This window comes from Colletes gigas, unplaced genomic scaffold (assembly GCF_013123115.1).
Source record: "Colletes gigas isolate AHSC1104 unplaced genomic scaffold, ASM1312311v1 Colletes_gigas_Sc00005, whole genome shotgun sequence".
Classification (NCBI taxonomy): Eukaryota; Metazoa; Arthropoda; class Insecta; order Hymenoptera; family Colletidae; genus Colletes; species Colletes gigas.
Window position 1 is genome coordinate 971,801 of NW_025106634.1, and position 20,664 is coordinate 992,464.

The 20,664-nt window shown below is 42.1% G+C and overlaps 1 protein-coding gene across 1 annotated transcript in view; it reads right to left on the minus strand.

Annotated features, from left to right (window-relative positions):
* LOC122395268 (puratrophin-1-like) overlaps window positions 1–20,664 on the minus strand; it is a 332,754-nt gene that overhangs the window by 127,336 nt on the left and 184,754 nt on the right. The window contains exons 6-10 of the mRNA XM_043392713.1: window positions 20,379–20,496; window positions 6,016–6,109; window positions 5,813–5,902; window positions 5,283–5,372; window positions 290–507 (exon numbers count right to left, since the gene is read on the minus strand). Of these exons, the coding sequence (XP_043248648.1) occupies window positions 290–507; window positions 5,283–5,372; window positions 5,813–5,902; window positions 6,016–6,109; window positions 20,379–20,496 (610 nt within the window). The remainder of the gene's footprint in view (window positions 1–289; window positions 508–5,282; window positions 5,373–5,812; window positions 5,903–6,015; window positions 6,110–20,378; window positions 20,497–20,664) is intronic.

Below are 20,664 nucleotides of genomic sequence, written 5' to 3' on the forward strand. Positions count from 1 at the left end.
TCACATGGTGAGTGTATCGAAAGTCTTCTGTAATATTGAGGCATGTGAACTAACAATTTCACTTACCAATTTGGTAAAAATCAACATTAAGTAAAACAGTTCAGTTGAGACGAATCGATGCAAACGCGAGACAGTAGAGAAATGCGTCTTAAGTCTTCAGAGTGTTTAAGAGTCATTACTGTCAGTAGAATATGGATAGAACAATTTTGCCTCACGAAAGCTGACCCCTATTCTAACGAAAGGAAATCATTTTTTCTGACGAAATAGTTTGAAGCTTGTACTGTCTAACCTAACGTGCTCGAGGTGTAAGAGCGAGGAGGCTCGTTCCTCCAAAATGGCGACCGCTTCCTCGGCGTCTCTGGACGTCCGTCTCAATGTGGGGTCCGTGAGGAGCCGACCGAGAGGCGTCAATGTGCTGGACAGGCTGCTGCATTCCTTCAACTCCGACATCTCCAAAGCCAGTCTGCGTCCGGCTGCCTGCCATTCCGTCATGAGACCGTCGTACTCCTGCGGGGGAAAAAACTGTCAGATAGACGCAAGATGGTTTGGGGCAATTTGCACCATTTTATAAACGCTGAAATTAAATCCAATGGAAATTTCGAATTTCAAATAAATTTACAAATATACACAGTGTGTGAATCTGGATTATACATCGCAAATTTGGAACCCTTCATGTCGAACTGAACATTAAGAGTGATAAAAATTTTTGAAATATGCCTATCTACTCTCAATTTAATAAAAATTTGGCTGAACCAGGGAAATTCACTATTTTCTAGACTTCTCCGCTAAGGAGTCAACTGTTTTCTGGTAGAAATAAATAAAATGTTGGCACAGACTTTTGAGCTGCAGTGTACGTCGTTGACACACGTACGCAGAATGCAGGATCGACACACCTAGCTGTCAGTCCGTTGGATTTGCTTATTATGATGCATTCTTAATCGGTCGAAAATTCCAATCGCATGGAGTCACTTTGCCGGGGAATGCAGGACTATCTTTACTCTGATTAATTGACGTCGACAGTGGAGGATAATTAATTTTAATTCACAAAAATTATAATCTTCAATTCTACCTTTCCAACAGCACACGTTTTCGGAAAATATATTCTCTGCCTTCACGATGACTTGCTCCGTATTAATGCGGATCACCAACCATGCGAATCAATAATGACTAAAAACATTTTCGTCGAAACAATCGTCGTTGTTCGTCCGTTCCAATGAAACGATAGACGTTCGGACATCGTAGACTCCTTTCGAACGGTTTAATCGTAGATAAGACAAGCGAGAACGCGCGCAGAAGAATCTACAACGCCGATTGGATATCTGTTGACGTCTCAATTTCGCGGAATCATCCAACAGATTGATTGATCTCCCGATCAATCAACGCCCGCGGGCTGGCTGTTAGCTGACTTCTTCGATATCGCTGTCGTAAAGTGGTTCGACAGTCGCGATAGCTCAAACTCCAGCCAACGAGCGTCGATCGTTCATAATTCTTCGAGGAACACGCCTCTCTAGACTTCGATCGAAGTTCAGGTGTCCCGGTAAGCGATCTTCAAAGAAGCGACCCGATGATGTATCGTCGGGGGCAATTAGAAAAGTCAATTAAACCGCCCCTGGGGGGGATGAAAAATTAACCTTTCGAACCATTTGTTATCCCCTTGCAGAAGCCACCCTCCTCTTGTTCGATCGATTTTTCTTTTCAAGGAACATTGCTGACTCTTTTATAGGTGTAAATACTCAACTTTGTGCCTGGGCGCTCAATCGATTATATTATGGAATGATAACTATCAATTTTGGTGCATTGGAGATTTTTGTTTAATTAAGAACTTAAATAAAATCTACTTGGGATTTTTAGTTTTTAAAAGTTAGACGATTTACCCTGTGTATAAAATGGAAGACACACATTTGTTTCTTTATTATATCTAGTGTAACAATTATTAAATTATTTCCAAATCCTCCACTCGTAAAATTAAATATTAGCAACTATAATGTTGAATAAAAATTAAGTTCTGTCTATCATTAAGTGGGTTAGCAATTTCCAGGGGGGGGCACCGTTACGCACAGACGATCGACCCCGTGGCTCTGACGAGAGATTAACACACTTGGTAATCCTCTTTCGAGGATATAGCGCTTGTTTGCTTCCCCTAATGACGTCTCAAATAACGACTACTCCGCCAAACAATTTGCCAGCCGAGAAAGTTTGAAATTGTCGAACTCAGTCCCGTACGATACGCGTCGAGATAAATGCGCGCTATTCGAACACGCATAGTAAATCGTCGTTCTCGAGATACTTCGGGAAAGAGGTAGCCGAGTGGCGTCCGCAGGAGTCCTTACTTTCTGCCCAAGAATTTCATGCGCGCCGATGCAACAGCGACGCACTGTTGTTAATGCCTATCTCGCCGAACATCGCGACCTACCGTTATTTATAAACATTTTCCAACGTCGAACAGTACAATTTTCTCCTTGTAACGCTTTCCGATCGACTATCGGCAAGGCCGTGAATAACTGTTGCCGAGTCACCTTGCCTTCGATCACCTTTGCTTATCGCCAACGCGCCTGTTCAATGAATCGATAACGTTCGTCGTTCGAACCGTTTCCAGTTTACAATGGTTACGTGGGAATTGGACAAACTTTTTCAATCTTCTTTCATTTTTCACTCTGATTCCACCCCCGGGATGAGCTTAAGCAATCGAAGGGTCCATCAGTGAATTAATATACTGTGCATCGAAGCATTTTCCTAGATAAATTGGGCCTTTTTTCAATTTCTACATACAATGATATTTATTTTAGAGAAGTCGAAACGAAATTACATTATTAATTTTTTCTCTGATTAGGGTTTTATAGTCAACGAAAATTTAATAAATTAAATTTCATCTGGATCGAACAAAAATGATAAAAGTTATGTGTAAATCGCAAGCAAACAGATTTTTGAAATAATTAAATTATAAATGTACAAGGTCACAACCTAATAGAATTGGAATTAAGACGAAAGAAGAGGTGAAACGAACTGAATAGGCTGGAGTTAAATCCTAGCCTGATCAAAGTCGTAGTCAGTGCCATATTTTGGTCTCAGATGTTAAGATATTCGATATCTTTTCTTCAACTCCAATTTCAAGTTTCGAATTCTGGTTAATTTTTAGCGGATGTATAATTATTCATCTTTACCCGCATGCACGAGAAAGTTACTGTATAGTACCGCAGAACTCAATCATCTGCATATCGGTTGATAGAGTATTATTTTCTTTCTTCTGGCTCCTCGTCGATAGCAACGTGTTCCTCAGGAATTGTTTAAAAAATAAACGCGAGGATATTCAGTCCCGTAAAAGCCATTTATCCGAACAGATCGATGATTAATTACCGAAGTCCTGACAAACTGGTATTCACGATAGCGGCGAAGGTGTTGCAAATAAAATACTAAAAAGCTCGGGAAAACTTCGTCTCAGAATCTCAAGTGAAACCTCGTCTCGCGCTTTCCAGTCAGTCTGTCCAGTGAAGTTTCATAATTCACAGAACACCGACTGCCTTGGCATTTAATATTTCCAAGAAGACCACCCACGCGTTGCTATAATTACAAAGAAAAATGTGTACACATTTATAACGAAAAGATGTATCGATCATCCACGGAGTGGCCATCTTCTTGCACGACTTTCCTCCGTCGTTGAATTGATTTATCCCATGTCTGTTTCATAGAAATCAGTGTATACAAAAAAACTTATGTAGTGTCAATTTGAGTGTGACTAAATTCTTAGAAAGCTGTGTTAAAAATTTTTAAACTGACCAATGGTACACATTTTATTTTATACACATTTCTGGACGTGATTCCACTACAGATAATAACTAAATATCTGTTTCAGACGCGTGTCGAATTCCGAGACGGTAGATTTAATTAATCCCGGATATCACGACGATCGATTCAAAGTGAAAATAAAAAAAAAACTCGAACACGAACACGTATACGGAAGGTTGCGGTTTAAAAAAGAAGTGTCGAAAAATAATCGATTTCCGCGAACCGTCGAATGAGAATCCTTAACGCGACGCAGGATCCCGACGCCAGCGTTAACGTCGCTTTGGTCCCGCGGGGAAAAAATTACGAGCGCGACGAATCGCCATCGCGATACCGGCCCGAAGAAGATCGCCGTGACGCTTTTTCTTTAACGTGACCCATTAAAACGCCATTACCTGGTCCCTGCGGTTTGAGAACCACGGACAAATTGGTAACATCGGTCAGTGCCACCGTCGCGGGATAAATTCCCCGACAATAATTGCACCTCGATTTCGAGAGGCGGGCCGACACAATTATTTCACGACGGCCTGGCACCGGTAGTATTCATTTTTCACCGAACCTGCCGAATCACCGCAGTGACATTCAGTCAACCGGTCAGCGAGATTCCAGGCCCATCTTCCTCGCCGCGTCCTTTCAACAACCGGAGGCGCGATCGTTTTCGGAAGCAATTTGTCGCGACTTTCGATTCGGACCGATCGTTCGGACGCGACTTGCCTGCCACTGCGACGCTCGCTCGTTAGGGCTCAGCAGGATCAAGATTTTTTAAACCCACGACTAGGGGGAGGGGGCATTGGAGGGATCGTTGATATTTTTTAAATGGAAAACGAACTTTCCTTGGATTTTATCGAAATATCTTGGTAACATTTTTAATACGTTAATTTCCACAAAACGAAACTTTGTCTTTAGACTATTGGAAACTATTCACAATTTGTTATTGAATTTATTCTTACAACCTCGTTAAAATTTAGTGAAAAATCCCAACGCTCGTATATGGTAGTCAAGGTGTTTACAAAATTTGTTAAAAAAATTCTCTAACAATAATAGAAACATCACAATACAAGCTTATGCTTTACTGTGAAAGACTGTTGAAGATAATCTTTAATAGAATAAAATTGGAGAAGGTCATTTGTACCTTAAACATACTATTTCAACCTCCATTAATTTTCCTGGTTCTACCATATTCCACGTAAAAATTGAAAAGTGAATTAAATAGACGCAAGTAACAATTTATGCAAGAGCTTCTCGAGACAGGAAAGGTTCGAAGTATCATGGGATATCCTGCTTTCTGACGAGCCTCGAAAGTTAAGTTGAATTCGAGAAGCGTCGTCGAGAAGGCCTGTCACGAGAATTCCACTTTCAAGGTCCAGAAAAATGGCGAACCGCGAAAAAATCGAGATTTACATTTACGTGGAGCGCATGAGGCTCGCGTAGCTTGCGTTGTAGGATCAAAAGGACGCAGGAAACGCTCGAGGACGTTGCAAACGCACCGAAACTTCAATTACCTTATAGAACGCGATCCAGTGCGCCAGCTCGTGGCTTTCTTCCCGCCTGGGAATGTGTTTGCTCAAAGCGTCTTCGTCGACGACCATCGTCTGCAAACAGAATTCAAAACGCTTTACGACGAAGAAACATGGTGCTCGAGCGCTATGGGGGTCAGAAAATCCATCCAGTCGACAGTTTTCAGTATCAAAAGGAACGATTTCCTTTATTCGCGATCGGCACTCGAACACAAAACGCGTCGCCATTCGGGCGTTGAACTCTCCACGAGTTCTGTGTATGGGACCACTTTTGTGAAACAACGATGCTTGAAATACTATTTCGAATTAGATTTTATCCGATTTCACGGTTATTTCATTTCTTAAATGTTAGTACGTTATTGTCAAGCGATGATTTTGACAATGAAACATGACAAAGTTATTCTCATTTCCAGTTTAAGTGAAATTCGAAGCTTCCATAGAGGACAATAGTCGTTTCCTGTCGAAGGAGACGAAGCACTCGACGGCGTTTAAGGATTTAATTGTTTACAGCTCACCTTGACGCAGCTCAAAGGTAACTGGGAGTCGGTGGGGCCATCGACGACCGAGGTTTGCAGGAGCAGCGCTCGTGTAACGTTGATTCGGTCCTGCAACGACAAACATCGCCTTTGTACTCGGCACACAATCGACGCTTTCGCGCGTTTCGATTGCTCTTACGTAAACGTGCTACGAAATTATGCAACGAGAGCGAACGGTTTACCTGCAGAAGGGCCAGGACCTTGTCCAGGAACTCCAAACGCTCAGGGGAGTCCCCTCGAACCAGAAGGGTGAATCCGTTCTTTGCGCTGTCGGGGCTGAAATCAGAGGGAATCGGTGGTGAGTTTGGCGAGGGGACCACGACCATTCGAATAATTTATTCAACGAACAACCTAAGGCTACGAATGTCCATACATCCACATACTCAATGAAATTAACGTGTGATAATAGTATAATCAGCAAACTATTCCATTTCTCAGATTAAAATGAACGGACCTGGAAGATCGTATGTATTATTTGAGTTATAAGGTTAAATACCATTATACTATGATTCGAAAAATTTTATCGAGCCGTTCGAGCACCGGAAAAATTCGTCGAGCCTCGGGGGTTTCGACGACGAATTATTTCTGACAGGCGTCGAAACGTTTCACGCGCGGCGCGGATAAATTATCGAGACATTCCGTGCATACACGTGAGTCACCGTGATACGGTAGTCCGACGCTTGACAAGATCTCCCACGTGAAGCCGTGTGTCGCCGCGATTTCTCCTCCGAGTCATGCACGGAGTGAAACGAGTCGTCCGTTGTGTCGACACGTTCGCGAACCGATTATGCGCGCTCGTGGATGCGCTGCCATTAAGGGCGCTGAATCGTTTTGCTTTGACCTTCGGGACGGATAATTGAATTACGTTCCCCCCGGTAGACTCGCCAGCGAGAGTGTCATGCAGTTACCGATACTCTGTTTTTACTGAAACGATCCTCGAATTGTCAAAATGTGGGGTGGTTCGAAAATATAACCCAGAAAAAAGTGGTTCATCGATCGTCCCCTGTAAATATATCTCTCCGAATAATTGGAGCTCCTGTTTAGATAAATGGATTTAATGATACAGTGATGATTCGTAAAATGATCACACGTGATTCGTAAATTGAACAAACTACATTCACAATCTGAGCGACTCTTGGTGTCGAATTTCATCTTCGCTGTACGATATATGAACGTGGTAGGTTCGAAGCGATGATCAATTTGAGAATCATTACTGTATTATGAATTTTAAAATGATTAGTGAGGACAGTAATTTGATAAAGTTTTATTTGGTCAAACAATAAAAGCAACGAGTGTGAATATATTTTATTAACCCCTTGTTTCACGAAAACTGACATACATCAATTTTTACTAAATTTCCCAATCTTTTTCCAAATATAGTATCTAAAGTTTACACAGACAGTTTCTTTCCATTAAAATACTGCAAGAATTTTTCAAAGAATAAATATAAATTCGAACAAAATTTTTTTTAAAAATGATAGCTGTTCTTAATTTCAATTTAATTATAAGTGCATATGGCATCACTGAAAGTTATAAATATTCGGGATAACGCGAAGTGGCGCTATCATCGAAGAAATTAAGTTACGCGAACGGTGTCACGTAACCCTAACTCCATCTTTCAATTTAGCGATCACCGGGACGTAGGAAGAACGTTTTACTCGGTGGAAGAAGGATCGTAAAAGAGTATTGAATACAGGAAAAGCGTATCACGATCCGCATTCAGTTATGACACGTGGGTGGTTCGCGTAAGTATCCTGCGTTTCTCACGCGGCTCCAGTGACACCCTTCTCTCTCGTCCCCTCAATCCCTTTCATACATACAGCAATCATGCTTCCACTTCACAGTGGCGTATCCACTGGTCACAATACCACTCTTTGTACGCGTGCTTGCGACTGCTTTAATCCGTTTCGTGCTCCCATGTCTCTCAAAATTACTTATTCTTCGTCTGTTTACTTTCTCCGATGCCAAACAAAAATCCTGCGTCCATGTTTCCCGACACCATATATTACTTTCATTTGCTTCATAGTAGTCAACGAAAGGAATAATCTATTAAGATTATTGGTGATTCATCGATGTTACAGTAGTGAAGAATAATTTTGAAACGATTCTATTTGTGTTAGTTGCTCTGTTAATTATCCTTGATATAATATTGCGTTGAAGTATATCACATTTTTAAGACAGATACCAAATATTGAAATAGTCAAAACACTCAGAAACCTCGTATAGAATAGAAAATTCCGAAACTTGGGGCACAGTTTACTTTCAAAAAACAAGATTACCCTAATGTAACGTGTTACAAGAAGATCACAAGGCAAATCCAATTATTCCCTAGACCCCGGTGAAACCTTTCACCCTCCGCGCAACGTCTCTTAGAAAACGTTCCAGACCTAAATAAGCTCAAACTAAAACTGAAACTTCAAAAATCTAAACCTCAAACAGTGGCTAGCATACTTGGTGGAACAAATGTGCAAAATGCAACAGTGACTCCAAAGTATTGAAAGATATAGTTCAACGAGCACTTCAAAGCACTGAGAGGTTGAAATTAATATTTTTACATATCACATAAAATAAATATTTAAAATTCATATTACATAAAGTGAATATAGTACATATAAATTAACTATTGTTGTAGAGTCTATTTAAATGCATCGTGGCCTACATTTTAAGCCTGGTTTCATACAAAAAATGCTCGTATTGTTCTTGTTGGAACAGAAGCGTAGGCCCCAGTTGTTAGAATCACCCTGTACTTGTTCCGCGTACGTATAAAATTGGCATTCGCGCGAGACCCCGGTGATTTTCTCGAAACGAGCCGCGAGTACGGCGAAAGAGTCGCTCTCAATTAACCCCGTGGCTCTCCGCGTAACCCGTCGAACGAACCGCCGTAACCCTGACGCGCGGGATTTACAATTCGATCGTAACTGTCGGACGTCGGCGGTTCGCTACGCCACTGCCCACTCCCGAAGAAGAAACTCATGCATTAGCAGCATTGTAAAGCTACAGCCTGGTGGAAGCGACGCGTTCGGTATCGCGACAGCTCATCGTGTGTATACCTAAAACCACAGCCGCGACCTGGGTGGGCAAAGGTTGTCGAGCAAAGACCTCGTCACGACCAGCCGTTCCCCAAGACCGAACGTCTGCCGAGGATCGACGTCCTCCTTCCGCGTCACTCTCCTTCCCCCCTCGCAGCTGCGTGGATTTCTTTATCTACAAACTAACGTTTGCGATCTCCAGAGCACAATTGCAATGTGCAAAAACTGAATTAAATGCTAAATCTTGGAGGAAATAGACTTAACAGTCTGACACCTGATAGGATGATACTTTGTCTTGAAAGTATCTGAAAATTACTTGAAATGAATCAAGATAGCTATGTGGTCATAAATTTATCAAAATTATACATCCTTCCACAAACGTTTGCAATCTCCAAAGCACAATTGCAATGTGGAAAAACTGAATTAAATGCTAAATCTTTGAGGAAATAGACTTAACAGTCTGACACCTGATAGGATGATACTTTGTCTTGAAAGTATCTGAAAATTACTTGAAATGAATCAAGATAGCTATGTGGTCATACATTTATCAAAATTATACATCCTTGATAATTTAGACTGGCTTCAGAATTCAAATAAATTAGATAATCGCAACCTTAGCTTTCAGGATATTATTCAATACCATTCGAGATATAAATTGCGAAGATCGTTTTAGATTTATAATTCCTGCTGAAGAACGTTCGAAAGAACAGGTGGAAACGTCGTAAATAACGTCAAACATTATTATACCTCCAACCCATACCAAGTGATACTCAAACAGCAAAAAAGTAACATTATTTTCTTATAACAAAATGTAATCTCATTCGGTTAATATATTCCTTCCTACCATAGCTCTATTATTTCTCTTTCGTTTAACCAAACTAGTTTTTTAAATAATAAATTATACAGAGTGTATAATTTTGTATAATTCCGTCATAAACTATGAACGTACTTGCGTTCAACCAATTTAGGGGTTGTTTTCTAGAAACCCCAGACGTGCTTCGATTAATTGTGTCTCCCGTACGTAAGGATAGTTCGTCCTGGCTGGTCGCTGAAAAGGATTGACGGTCATCCTTGAATCTACATACGGTCCGGTCGCGCTTCCACATTTATTTTCTATGATAATACGTATTTGCATGAACATTCGCGATCCCAGCGATCAAATTCTGCAACGTCAAAGCACCGCGGAGCATCGGGTGGACGCGCGCTCCTATCGCCCTCCGCGGTTATCGTTTCGTGCACGTAACTCACCTTTGATAAGAATGCCGCTTATGCAACTTGCACGTCTGAATTCCTCATTTAAAATTCTGATACGAGGCATTCATGCGCCGTTGACACGACGACTGTCAAGCAAAACGTTGTACCAGCCTCTTAATATACCCAACGCGCCTGATCAGCATACAAATCTTACCATTGAAATTGCAGATGTCCTAATAAGAAGAGGCAGAAACTTTATGCGACTGCCGCTTACTTTATCCGTGTAGAAATTACGCACACAGGGGCACGAGCGTGGAACGCACGCGAAATTAGAGATGACTTCGTGGAGCACTCCCACACATTTTTGTAAACAACAATTTTGTGATTATTCTTTATGACTGAGAATCGTGTCGTACAATAACAATAGACTTAAAGTCAATGAACTGCTTCAATGTTTATATCTAAAATTATTTTTGTTTATTTAAGTATATCAGAGTTATTGGTTGTGTTTTCATTGAATTTAGAGCATTTGGAGACATCGATAAACTAGAAATAAATAAAGCGTTTGATAGCTCATCAGGAGAGCATAAGATACTAAAGCCAAATAAGAAAAATATAAGGTGAAACTATGATGAGTTAATGCAATTACCTTGCCATAAATTTTCATTTAGGTAAAAATTAAATGTAATTAAATGACGAGCCTGCTGACACTAGGGTCCCCGTACGCTGTCATTCAACTGTCAAGGGACGAAAACGCTAACGTTTCACGCGATCGTTCCACCCCTTCCCCCGATAACAACCGCATAATTGGCATCGATACTCCTTTCCATGCTAATGGACCATTGTCTAGCCACCATCGGCGGCAAATTTCTCTCCTCTTCGAAGATGCATCGCACACGCTTATTTGCATGCGTTCAATGGCGATCTAGCAATTATAAAACCGTCAACACGACCTCCGGGATACGCATCCTGCACACGCAATGCAGCAGCTCGTTCGAAGGACTCTTTCCATGCAATTTGAGGTAATTGCGTCAGAAGTCGACCGTGCGTCACGAGTGGACAGTTTCCGACAAAAATTACTAATAAAGTATAATCTAGAGACCTGTCTTGCCACGGGAAGAATTCACTCTAAAAAAATTCATTACACAAACAAATAGAAGCCCAAGTTTTTAATCACTTGAAACGCTGATGCTGCGAATTAAGATGTCTAACTTACTTGTTACCCTTCAATCTTTCATTCTCAAAATTAATAAGTTTATAAAAACATCCTTTTTACTTGTAACAGAAAGAAACTGCTGAAAATGTTATTTTTATTCTCTTAAACGTGTCTACTTCAATCGTCCATTTATCGACTTGCCCAAGAGACGCGAAGAGTTGAAATCTTTGTTCGAGCGTGGCGAAACGTCTCGTCGAGAGTAAGCTCGCGCGAAACGGCACTAAGAACCCGAAGACCCATATTCCTAATAATGTTCTAATAGCTTTAGTAGCACTCTAACGACTGGACGCGAGGCTACTCGCGCGCGAAGCTTTAATGGCGTTAATCGGCTTCCGACGAAACGCGTTGCGCGCGAAAGAAAAAAAAGTGGAACGAAGCGAAGAGGAACGTCTTCCGTGGACGGATTTTGCGTACGAGCCTCTCGCCACCATCTGCCGTTGCATCGATTAGGAAACATGGAGGCAGAAATCGCGGAACGACGAAGGAATCGGGTAGCTCGGATGCATCGAATAGTCTCCTGGTCGAATAACGTTGGAGAAAGGTAACGCCGTAATGGAGGCCGTCAGCGTACATTCATCTTGGGAGAGCTACTTTTAGTACTAGAATGGATCACAGTTGGTTAGGCTTCTGTAAAATTTATGCTTTCTATGCGATGTCTATCATGTTCTTGTTAACCTCTCGATGGAAAGTTTTACTGTATTGTTATTCGTTCACGAGTGTTTCGATCGTTCTGTCCGCGATGATGCTAGCTTTAATTAGTACATTGGAACGACATTGAAATTTTAATTTAGATATTCATGTGTTCTTGATAGGGAAATTTGTATAGAAATAATGTTATTGCTAGTGAATAGCAATCTTGACAGAATTGAAGCATACTGTCAGTTGTTGAGATACTGACACGGAAAGCGATCGCTAAACGCATTGATTTTTTCAGTGTCTGCGTACGTAATAGAGATAATGTCAATCTCAACTGCACAATCGTACAGTGTCTTAAATACAGCGAGCGCTTCATACTGTCATAACAGAAGTACAAGCTAACTTCCTTCTCGACCTAATTATCGAGTTATCAGAACAAATTTAAAGTACATGTTTAATTTCAGATTGATAATCACCTCCAATAATTAGAGCAAACTCAGTCGTTCAAATTTTGTTCTGAAAATCAAATTTATTTATTTTTAATCATTTCTAAGCGTCTCGATTGAAAATCGACTCCTTTTGCAAAAACGAAACACCCCTGATAATTGAGTGGACGGAAGATCGTCGAGGAGCTCCAGGTGTCGAGAATCGAGGGGAAGAAATCCATCGTACGAGACTGAAGAAGAGGGGGGGGGGCGGGGAAAACAAGAGAACAGGAGGAAAAGAGAGGCTCTGGTGGCAGATACGATCTCGGAAGTGGGTCGACAAACTGGAGTTCCAGATCTTGGTCCCGGGGGGAAAAGCGAGATAGCACCGAGGGACGTTTCGCCGAACCCGTTACCGTTACCGTCGATCGCGCGAGGGTGGCTGAGAGGGGCGGGGCGGGGGCCTCGATCGCGCCGGAGTGGGGGTTAGGGCCCGGGGGGCCAGGGTAAAAGGATTGATGCACGTCCATAACTCATGCAGAAACGCGGTCAGGTGCACAACTGGATCAACCAGAGATCCCCCGCGATCCTATCGTCCTGCGATCTGCGTCGTGACTCCCTCTCGCGCGATACGCGATACGCGATGAGGTTGCTCGGCTGCCAGGATAGCCAGAGCTCGTCTCATTGCTGCAGACTAATTGTTATCTGAGAATGCCGTGAATTAAAAGACTCCCGTTAAATTCACTGCGTGAAACATTTCTTAACTGTTGTCGATTGGTAAAATGAAAAGTAGTTATTTATGGAGCAGGGGAATCGCGGAAACGCAAAGTCAAAAGGAAAGTGTGTCCTCGAGAAGTACTTCGACGGCTCCATCTATCGTTATTTTGACCAATGACAACAATGCTTTGAACTAGAGTGGGGATCCAGGCACCAATCAGACCTGCATTCCTTTCACTAGCCAACTTCTCGCATGCACACAATATCGTAGAGAGACGACTCGATGGCTAAGCTGATTGTAGCGTTATAGCGATGTCTGATTGACGTTAACATTGACATAAGCTCAGAATATTAATCATGAATAGAATACAAATGTATCTCTCGCAGATATGACATCCTACGTGGGAATGTAAACACTCTATGCCTTCTTCTCGTGAAAGAACAATAGATGCATCAATAACAATGAAATTCTACAACTCTCGTTTCACTTACTTCTCGTAACATTAATTTCTCTAAAACTATACTTGAAAACACCTATAAAACGTAACGTGAAACGATAGACATGTTCTTCCAAAATTTCGTAACTCTCTGTATTCGTCCCTGGGAATGATTCCAGTTGCCCACGGGTGTCGACATTCATAAATTTGTATCCCCGAAAATTGAATGCTGTAAACCGGTCGCGCGAAACGCGGCTCGAATCGAACGCGTTTTTAATCGGTCGATAAACCAGTCGCGGCGACCCGTTCGTCAGCGGGCGGCATAAATCGTTCGGTCCGATTCACAAAGGGCGACCAGTTCCCGCGTCCGCACAAAAGCGAGGCGGTTAATCCGACGTCCGCGAGAGCAACTCTCGCTGAAATCTGGATACACGGGGCGCGCGGGACCGTTATCGTGCGTTCGCGATCGTCTGCCATAATTCGCCGCGTTGTCTTTCGGTGGGCCGTGAAACATTCACCCTGATCGGAATCGGGCTCTCTCGATCTGCGCCCGCGCGTGCTAGCACCGGGCGGTGCGTGTGTTCGGGAAACAGGCTGAGCCGTGTGTTCCGGGACTTTCGCCATTTCACCTTCAATCCCCCGCGAAATCGAGGCGTGCTCCGCCGTTGGCACGACGCGATTTTTCAGCCGCCGGACGCGACAGGTTCTGCCGGATCCAGGAAGCGGCCGTTCCGAGTGAAAATCCTCGACCTTGGGGCCCGATAAATCTCGACAACCGGTAATTAACGAATACGGGGATCTTCATATCGGAAAAATACCATTCGCGGCAATTATTCTTCGTTCGTGACGCATTGGAATCCGTTTACCTACGGTTTTCACTTCGCCTCGTACTCTCTTTTTTTACAAACAGAGAGGGGCAAAATTTTAGTCCGGTATTAGATAGTAGATGAAAGACCTGAGACTCTTTTTTATGTAGTATTTTTTTTTTGCGCGATTTACATCCAGCAGAGTCGCGTTACTGCAATGATTCTTAAAATGAACTCCTGACGTGACTCGTAAATCGAACATTTCAGTCCTTTTCAATTGGTAGGATACTCTTTGGAGCCAGTGGAACGTGAAAGATGGTATTTGAAAAGCGATACAGTAATGATTCTTAAAATGAACTCCTGACATGATTCGTAAGTTGAACATTTCTGTTTTTCTCAACTGTAGGACTATGAACGGAGGGCAAAGATACTTACAACAAAAATACACACTAATTTCTTCAATATACTGTACAGTACAGCTCGTTTTCTTTTTATAATAAATAGAAACACATTAATAACGCCTCGATTTTCAATCCAACGATCAACCACTGTCATAATCCGATATAAACGAGGCTTTGCCACACTAATAATGATACGTCTGGAGGCGTTAAGAAGCAGAGACCGGAAAAATGTCAGGAAACGCGCGATGGCGTCAGGATGGGGCTGGAATGCGTGTGAAAATTCAGTTCCAGCCAGGCGAATAAATAATCCGCGGCGGCAGCCTCTATCCGCGAATAATCTGCCACCGATAGACCGACCAGCCGCTATGTCAACGTCGGTTTCGCGCTTTCCCACTGCGCGAGCCCCGTCGGTTAGAAGAGATATCTCGAAAAGAGAAAAAAAAAGAGAAAAGACAGATAAAAAAAATGTTAATGAATCCCGCGTAACCGGTACGCTGATTTATGGCGATCGTGTTCCGCTCAGAGGATCATTATGACACTGTTAGGCTCTCGTCGGCGGATTCCGAAGTGGCTCGCGTGCGCGCTTAGCTTTCATCCACGCTACTGGAAAATATCGACGTGCCTGTAATAATGGATGCATAATGACCAGAATGTTTCGCAATCTCGCGACCTTCCGCGTGCCCGTTTCGGGGATGCTGCGGACGATCCAACGTCTCGCGACGACGATTGTTTCGAGGAGTCGTGGGAAATCCCCGACGCGAGATCCTCCCCGTTATTCGATCATCCAATTTCTATTTTTGCGAAAATCGTTGTTTATTACACGGAAAATCGAATGTATCTGGGTGTCGAAACTCCTCCGTGAAACACGAGCGTTCCGAACTTTCAGTCAGCGTCATGAAATATTTATGCGACGACGTGTGCTCGAGACTTATAATTTAAAATTTCGCGGAGAATTTGTTTCGCCGTAACGACTGTTTCCAGGGCGCCATGGGAAAGCATCGTCGAGAAGATTCAATTAAGATCCCGTGCGACTCATATTTATGAAATGTTTCTCATGCACGAGATACAAAACGCAAAGAAACGTTACGCATCGTTGGCTCGGAATTTCATTTCCTCCGGAGACGATTGTCCCGATGAAAAGAGGATCCTTCGTGTTCGTTTTTTTTTTTCATGAATTCCGAATTTCTCTACGAGCGCTCCAGAAAACTGGTTACATCGCGAGACGAAGGAAAACGCGAATACTTAACCCCTTGACGTGCGATTTAATGTAATTTTTCAAACGTGTACTATTTAATTTTGTTTAAATTTGTTCGTACTTGTTTTTACAAGTACCTCGTGAATGTAAAAATGTGTTTAATTTTTAAGACTTGGAGGCCTCATAATTGTGAAACTTAACATCAAGTACTTGCGACATGTCAGACACGTCATTGTATGGCAAGGAGTTGTGGAACCAGATATTTCGTGGTAGCCTAACAGTGTACGAAATTTTAACGCGTGCAAGAATTTTGCATATCCTTGGCCCGCAGCCAATGAAAATCACCCGGCCGCAATTATATCCCCGAGGAATATTTACGACACGCCATCGTCGATCGCGGTGAAACTCGACGAAATTGGCTCGAGAGCCGAAGCCACGGGTATCGCGACTGAATCGTGAAACTTTCCGGCTGCTTTTCCCCCTCCCCTTTTCCCTCTAACGCACGCGGAAACCGCTTCGAAGATTCCGTAAGATAGAACGAGACGTTTCTCGAGAGAAGCCCGGAGCGGAATATGCTCGATCCGAGGATCCTCTCTCCTCTCGATCCCGAGCTTCCTCTCGTTCGTTTCAGGAGGCCTCGTTGGCTATGGTGGACGGTTGCACGGGGCACCATAAAGCCGCGCGATGAACGATACCGCAATAGGCTGCCGTGGCTATCGCGCGTGATACGTTTTATGAGTCGTAGAGCATACCGATGCTGTTAAACGAGCGAACCGAGGACGTCGCGGAGAGTCCCCGTCGACCATCCACTGCATCCTTTCGAGTCCTCAGCTTCGCTGTCGATCGACGGAGGCTCCCCCGGCGCTATAAAACTCCTCACGGTGATTTCGAGCGAGAAAAACACGCGTTCTGGGCGTTCGCCAGCTTCCGAGGGCGTTGATTCTCGTTTGGGAATATTAACCCTTTGCACTCGTATTTATATTTGAGAATCAATCAATTGGGAATTTTCTTTCGTATGTGATCAAAATAAAGACATTTTTATGGAAACATATTACAATTTAATTTGTTGATTTGGTAGACAAAATTGGAAAAATACACGAATTTTATCTGCATCTCATTTTCAAAATGTTTAAAAGATAAATAAAACTAATTTCTATATTGGAAGGGACACGTAAGACACACAGGGATACTAAAGGCTAAAATAATTCTGTACTACATAAAATATCAGCCTTTATGAATGTATGATAGCTCCAATATTCCCCTCGAAAACACAATCTTGTATTGCAATTGTATCTTTTATTTTTCTTTGATGATTCTTTTTTTGTAAACAAAACCAATTAGCCAGGACGAAAGAGGAAAAATCCTTTATCTTCCATTCAGAAATTGAAAGAAAATAAGGATCCCTAGAATGAAATACTAATGTAAATATGTGTATAATAATGTAATGTAGAATGGCGACATACGAGTGCAAAGGTCTAATTTAGGGGCTGAGAGAATGTTTTGATATTTGAAGATCGTACTACAAGAATTGCACAGCTTATTTTAATAATATTATAAAAATATCCCCAATATCTGATGTAAATGTTTCTGTAAATATTTTTAGAAATCGATGAACGAGCGATTTTTTCATGGATTAAAAAAGAAAATGGGAAACTGCAAGCAACATAAATCGGAGGAAACTCAAATTGATGATATCAATGGTTTTCAGTTGATAGAAATCGTGAAAGTAACACAGATGTCAGTCTGGTAATTTCAATGCGTGGGAGGTCATGATTATTCGATACAAGGCGCTAAAATATTCGGAATCGGTTTATTATTTATAGATAAGTAATGTTACGATTTATTTTACGGGGAAAGGAACTAAGGAATTTGTTTATTTAAGGAAAATAAGACATTGGAGTGCCAGTATCTTACATTTATATGAACAGCGATAAAGTTCACCAGTTAAATTCGCCCACGCTGGTTTATAGACAAAGGAATCAGCATATCTTCACGGGTGCAATCGTATTGGTTACGCAGTTGTCACGCGTATAAACTTGCATTGGTCACACTTTCCAGGTCACGGTAGCAAACGATTACAGAGAAATGATTTTTCTCCAAGTGATTCACTTTCTAGAGAATTTATACATATTCATTGCATAATTTTAACTGAATTCTCGATCATATTGCACTAGTCTGCTAATTTAACGGTGAGTTTACTGATGAAATCAAGATGGAACACGCTTTTATTAACTCTTTATACCTTCGAACAACAGCACAACGAAACAAAATGTGTCAAAATTTCAATTCAATTTTCTATTTCTACCAAAATAAATTTTTTTATTTTGACCCTTCTGACACGTTCCTGATCCACCTATTTATCTCCTTTGTAATGGATTTCCAATTGTTCAGCGATAGAAACGTGTATCTGACAATTATTAAGAAATCTATCTCCTGCTCCTTGGGAGATTTCAATGCATGGTAATTTCATTGGTCTCTTTGGACTTCATTGATGGAGTTTCGACGAGTGATCTACTTACATCAATTGTGACAAAGCTTTATACGAAACCAATATAAGAAGAATGTTAACCCCTTGACGATTTAATGTAATTTTTCAAACGTCCACTATTTAATTTTGTTTTTGTTCGTACAAGAAATGGCCACGAGAAAGAATAGATTTGTTTTACGAATACCATCGTGGAAGTCGACGCGTTTTTCGGTGGGCGTGATTTTCGACGTGAAAATTGCACGGTTCGCGAACGGGGCCGATCCCGACGACGAAGAATCGACGCCGCGTTCCCGGCGCGGTCGATCGAAAGACGCGGCGCAGATAAACGGAACGGCAGGGATAGCAATAAAATAAATTGGCGTTATGCCCGATTCTTATCAATGAAATATGCACTTTCTCCGAACAATGGGCGTATTATGTAATGTGAAATATATTCAGTTTCCTCGTGTTCACTTTCCTCGATGCCACGATAATGGACGATCGTTATTCAAAATTCTATTCCAACGCGTTAAGTGGCGCATGATTTACCGCCTTTCTCGTCCCGCTTTTATTCAACCCGTTTGGAACACACCGTAAACACGGTTTTAATGCGACGTCGATAGGATCGAATATTCACGGCAACCCCGGAGAAAAAATTCTTTGGAGAACGGCGACACCTGCTCTCGTATTGGCTGAGACACCTGAGACGATCCAGATTCTCAACCTCTCGCGCGTTAAAAATCATTGTATGGGGCAGTGGAGTGATATAAAAGTTTTAGTTCGATGAAAATTGGTCGAATGTTCGTCGAATAATGGCGTTTGTTGCTCCCTTTCAGCCAGAATCAATTGAACAACGCGCTGACGCTTGTTTATCTACGTAATTAAATTATCGCGCGCCGTAACGCTGTAATTACGAGCGATACAAATTTTTTCGACGTTTCTGATTAGCTTTCCAGGCGAGGTCGGGCCGAGATTAATTAGAAAAACGTCGTATACGCGGCTAATTGATGACCGCGCCGGCCCGCGGAAGGCAGGGCGCACGTTCGCGTAGAAAATTCGTAGTTGCGGCCACGATGTCGGCCAGAAACGATATACAAGCCGCGATTTTGCACCTCGTCTGTGATTATAGTGGGCGTGTCGAGGATGTCACGGCCCGCGGAAAATTATAATTATTACGGAAATAAGCGTCGTTCGCGTTTATTTGTTGGAAAGTGCGCGAGCGCTCGTTTAGTTCCAGGCAAAAGATTAATAAATTGCCAATTTCGTGCCGAGCGATTGCAGTTATTATTCCGGCGATCGAGGCGAAAACCGCGGACAGGGCGTAATAAATCGTTCATTTCGAGCATAATGTTCGAAAGCGATAAGAGTTTCCCTTCGCGGGCTCGTATAATTTCTGCCTGGGAAAGCTTGGACCGTCTCGAACGCCTTTTTGTTAGATTAACCTATTTCGTGTAATTTATTAATAACGATCGAATACGTTTGTTTGCTCTGCCATGCTATTGATCGTATAAAATTGACGAATCGTTGAACCGACGTCGAGAATAAATTATTTCAAAGGGTTCACATACTCTTCAATCTTTTTTTTCATAAAATGGTCATAAATTGCTGGTAAAGCAATTTTGCAATACAGTCGAAAATATCTAGATTTTATTTATTTATGCAACCCACTCGATGGAAATTTTTATGGACTCAAAATTACGCTTGATATTAACAGATTAAAATATTTAAAATTACAGGTAAAATAAAATTATAACCTTCAAGATGCTACAAAAAAAGAACAGAGTCAACATCAACTCACAATCGTACAGTAAAAGTGGAGGAATAATTAAAAATCTGTTATACATTAAAATTGTAATTGCATGCATCTTCTGACTAGAATTTCGTTTAATTAAAAATAAAATTCTATTGTAGATCACTCTTCTTTTCGATCGTGGTAAGATTCGCGCCGAATTCTGTCCGTCCGCTCGAATTAATTAACGAAGAATGGCGAGCGGTAATTAACAGCAAAAGAACAATAAATACCTGGGTAAACGGGCGAGGTAGAGAAGAAACGATGACACCTCCTTGACGCAGAGGGCGTCCCCTCTGGACGGGTGATCCTCGAACTCGAGAACAGGTCTGCCGTACGCGTCCGTGCACCCTGCAAACAGACGATGGAAAAATTAATTACGCCCAGGAAACGAGTCTCTCGCTCAGTTACCACCTCCTCGTGTCCGCGATGGTTTGCTTCCCTTTCATTCTTTCAAATAACACGGTGTTATTAGGTGCCCCAAAACGGTGACTTCGGTTCTCGTGACTTTCGTGGCTT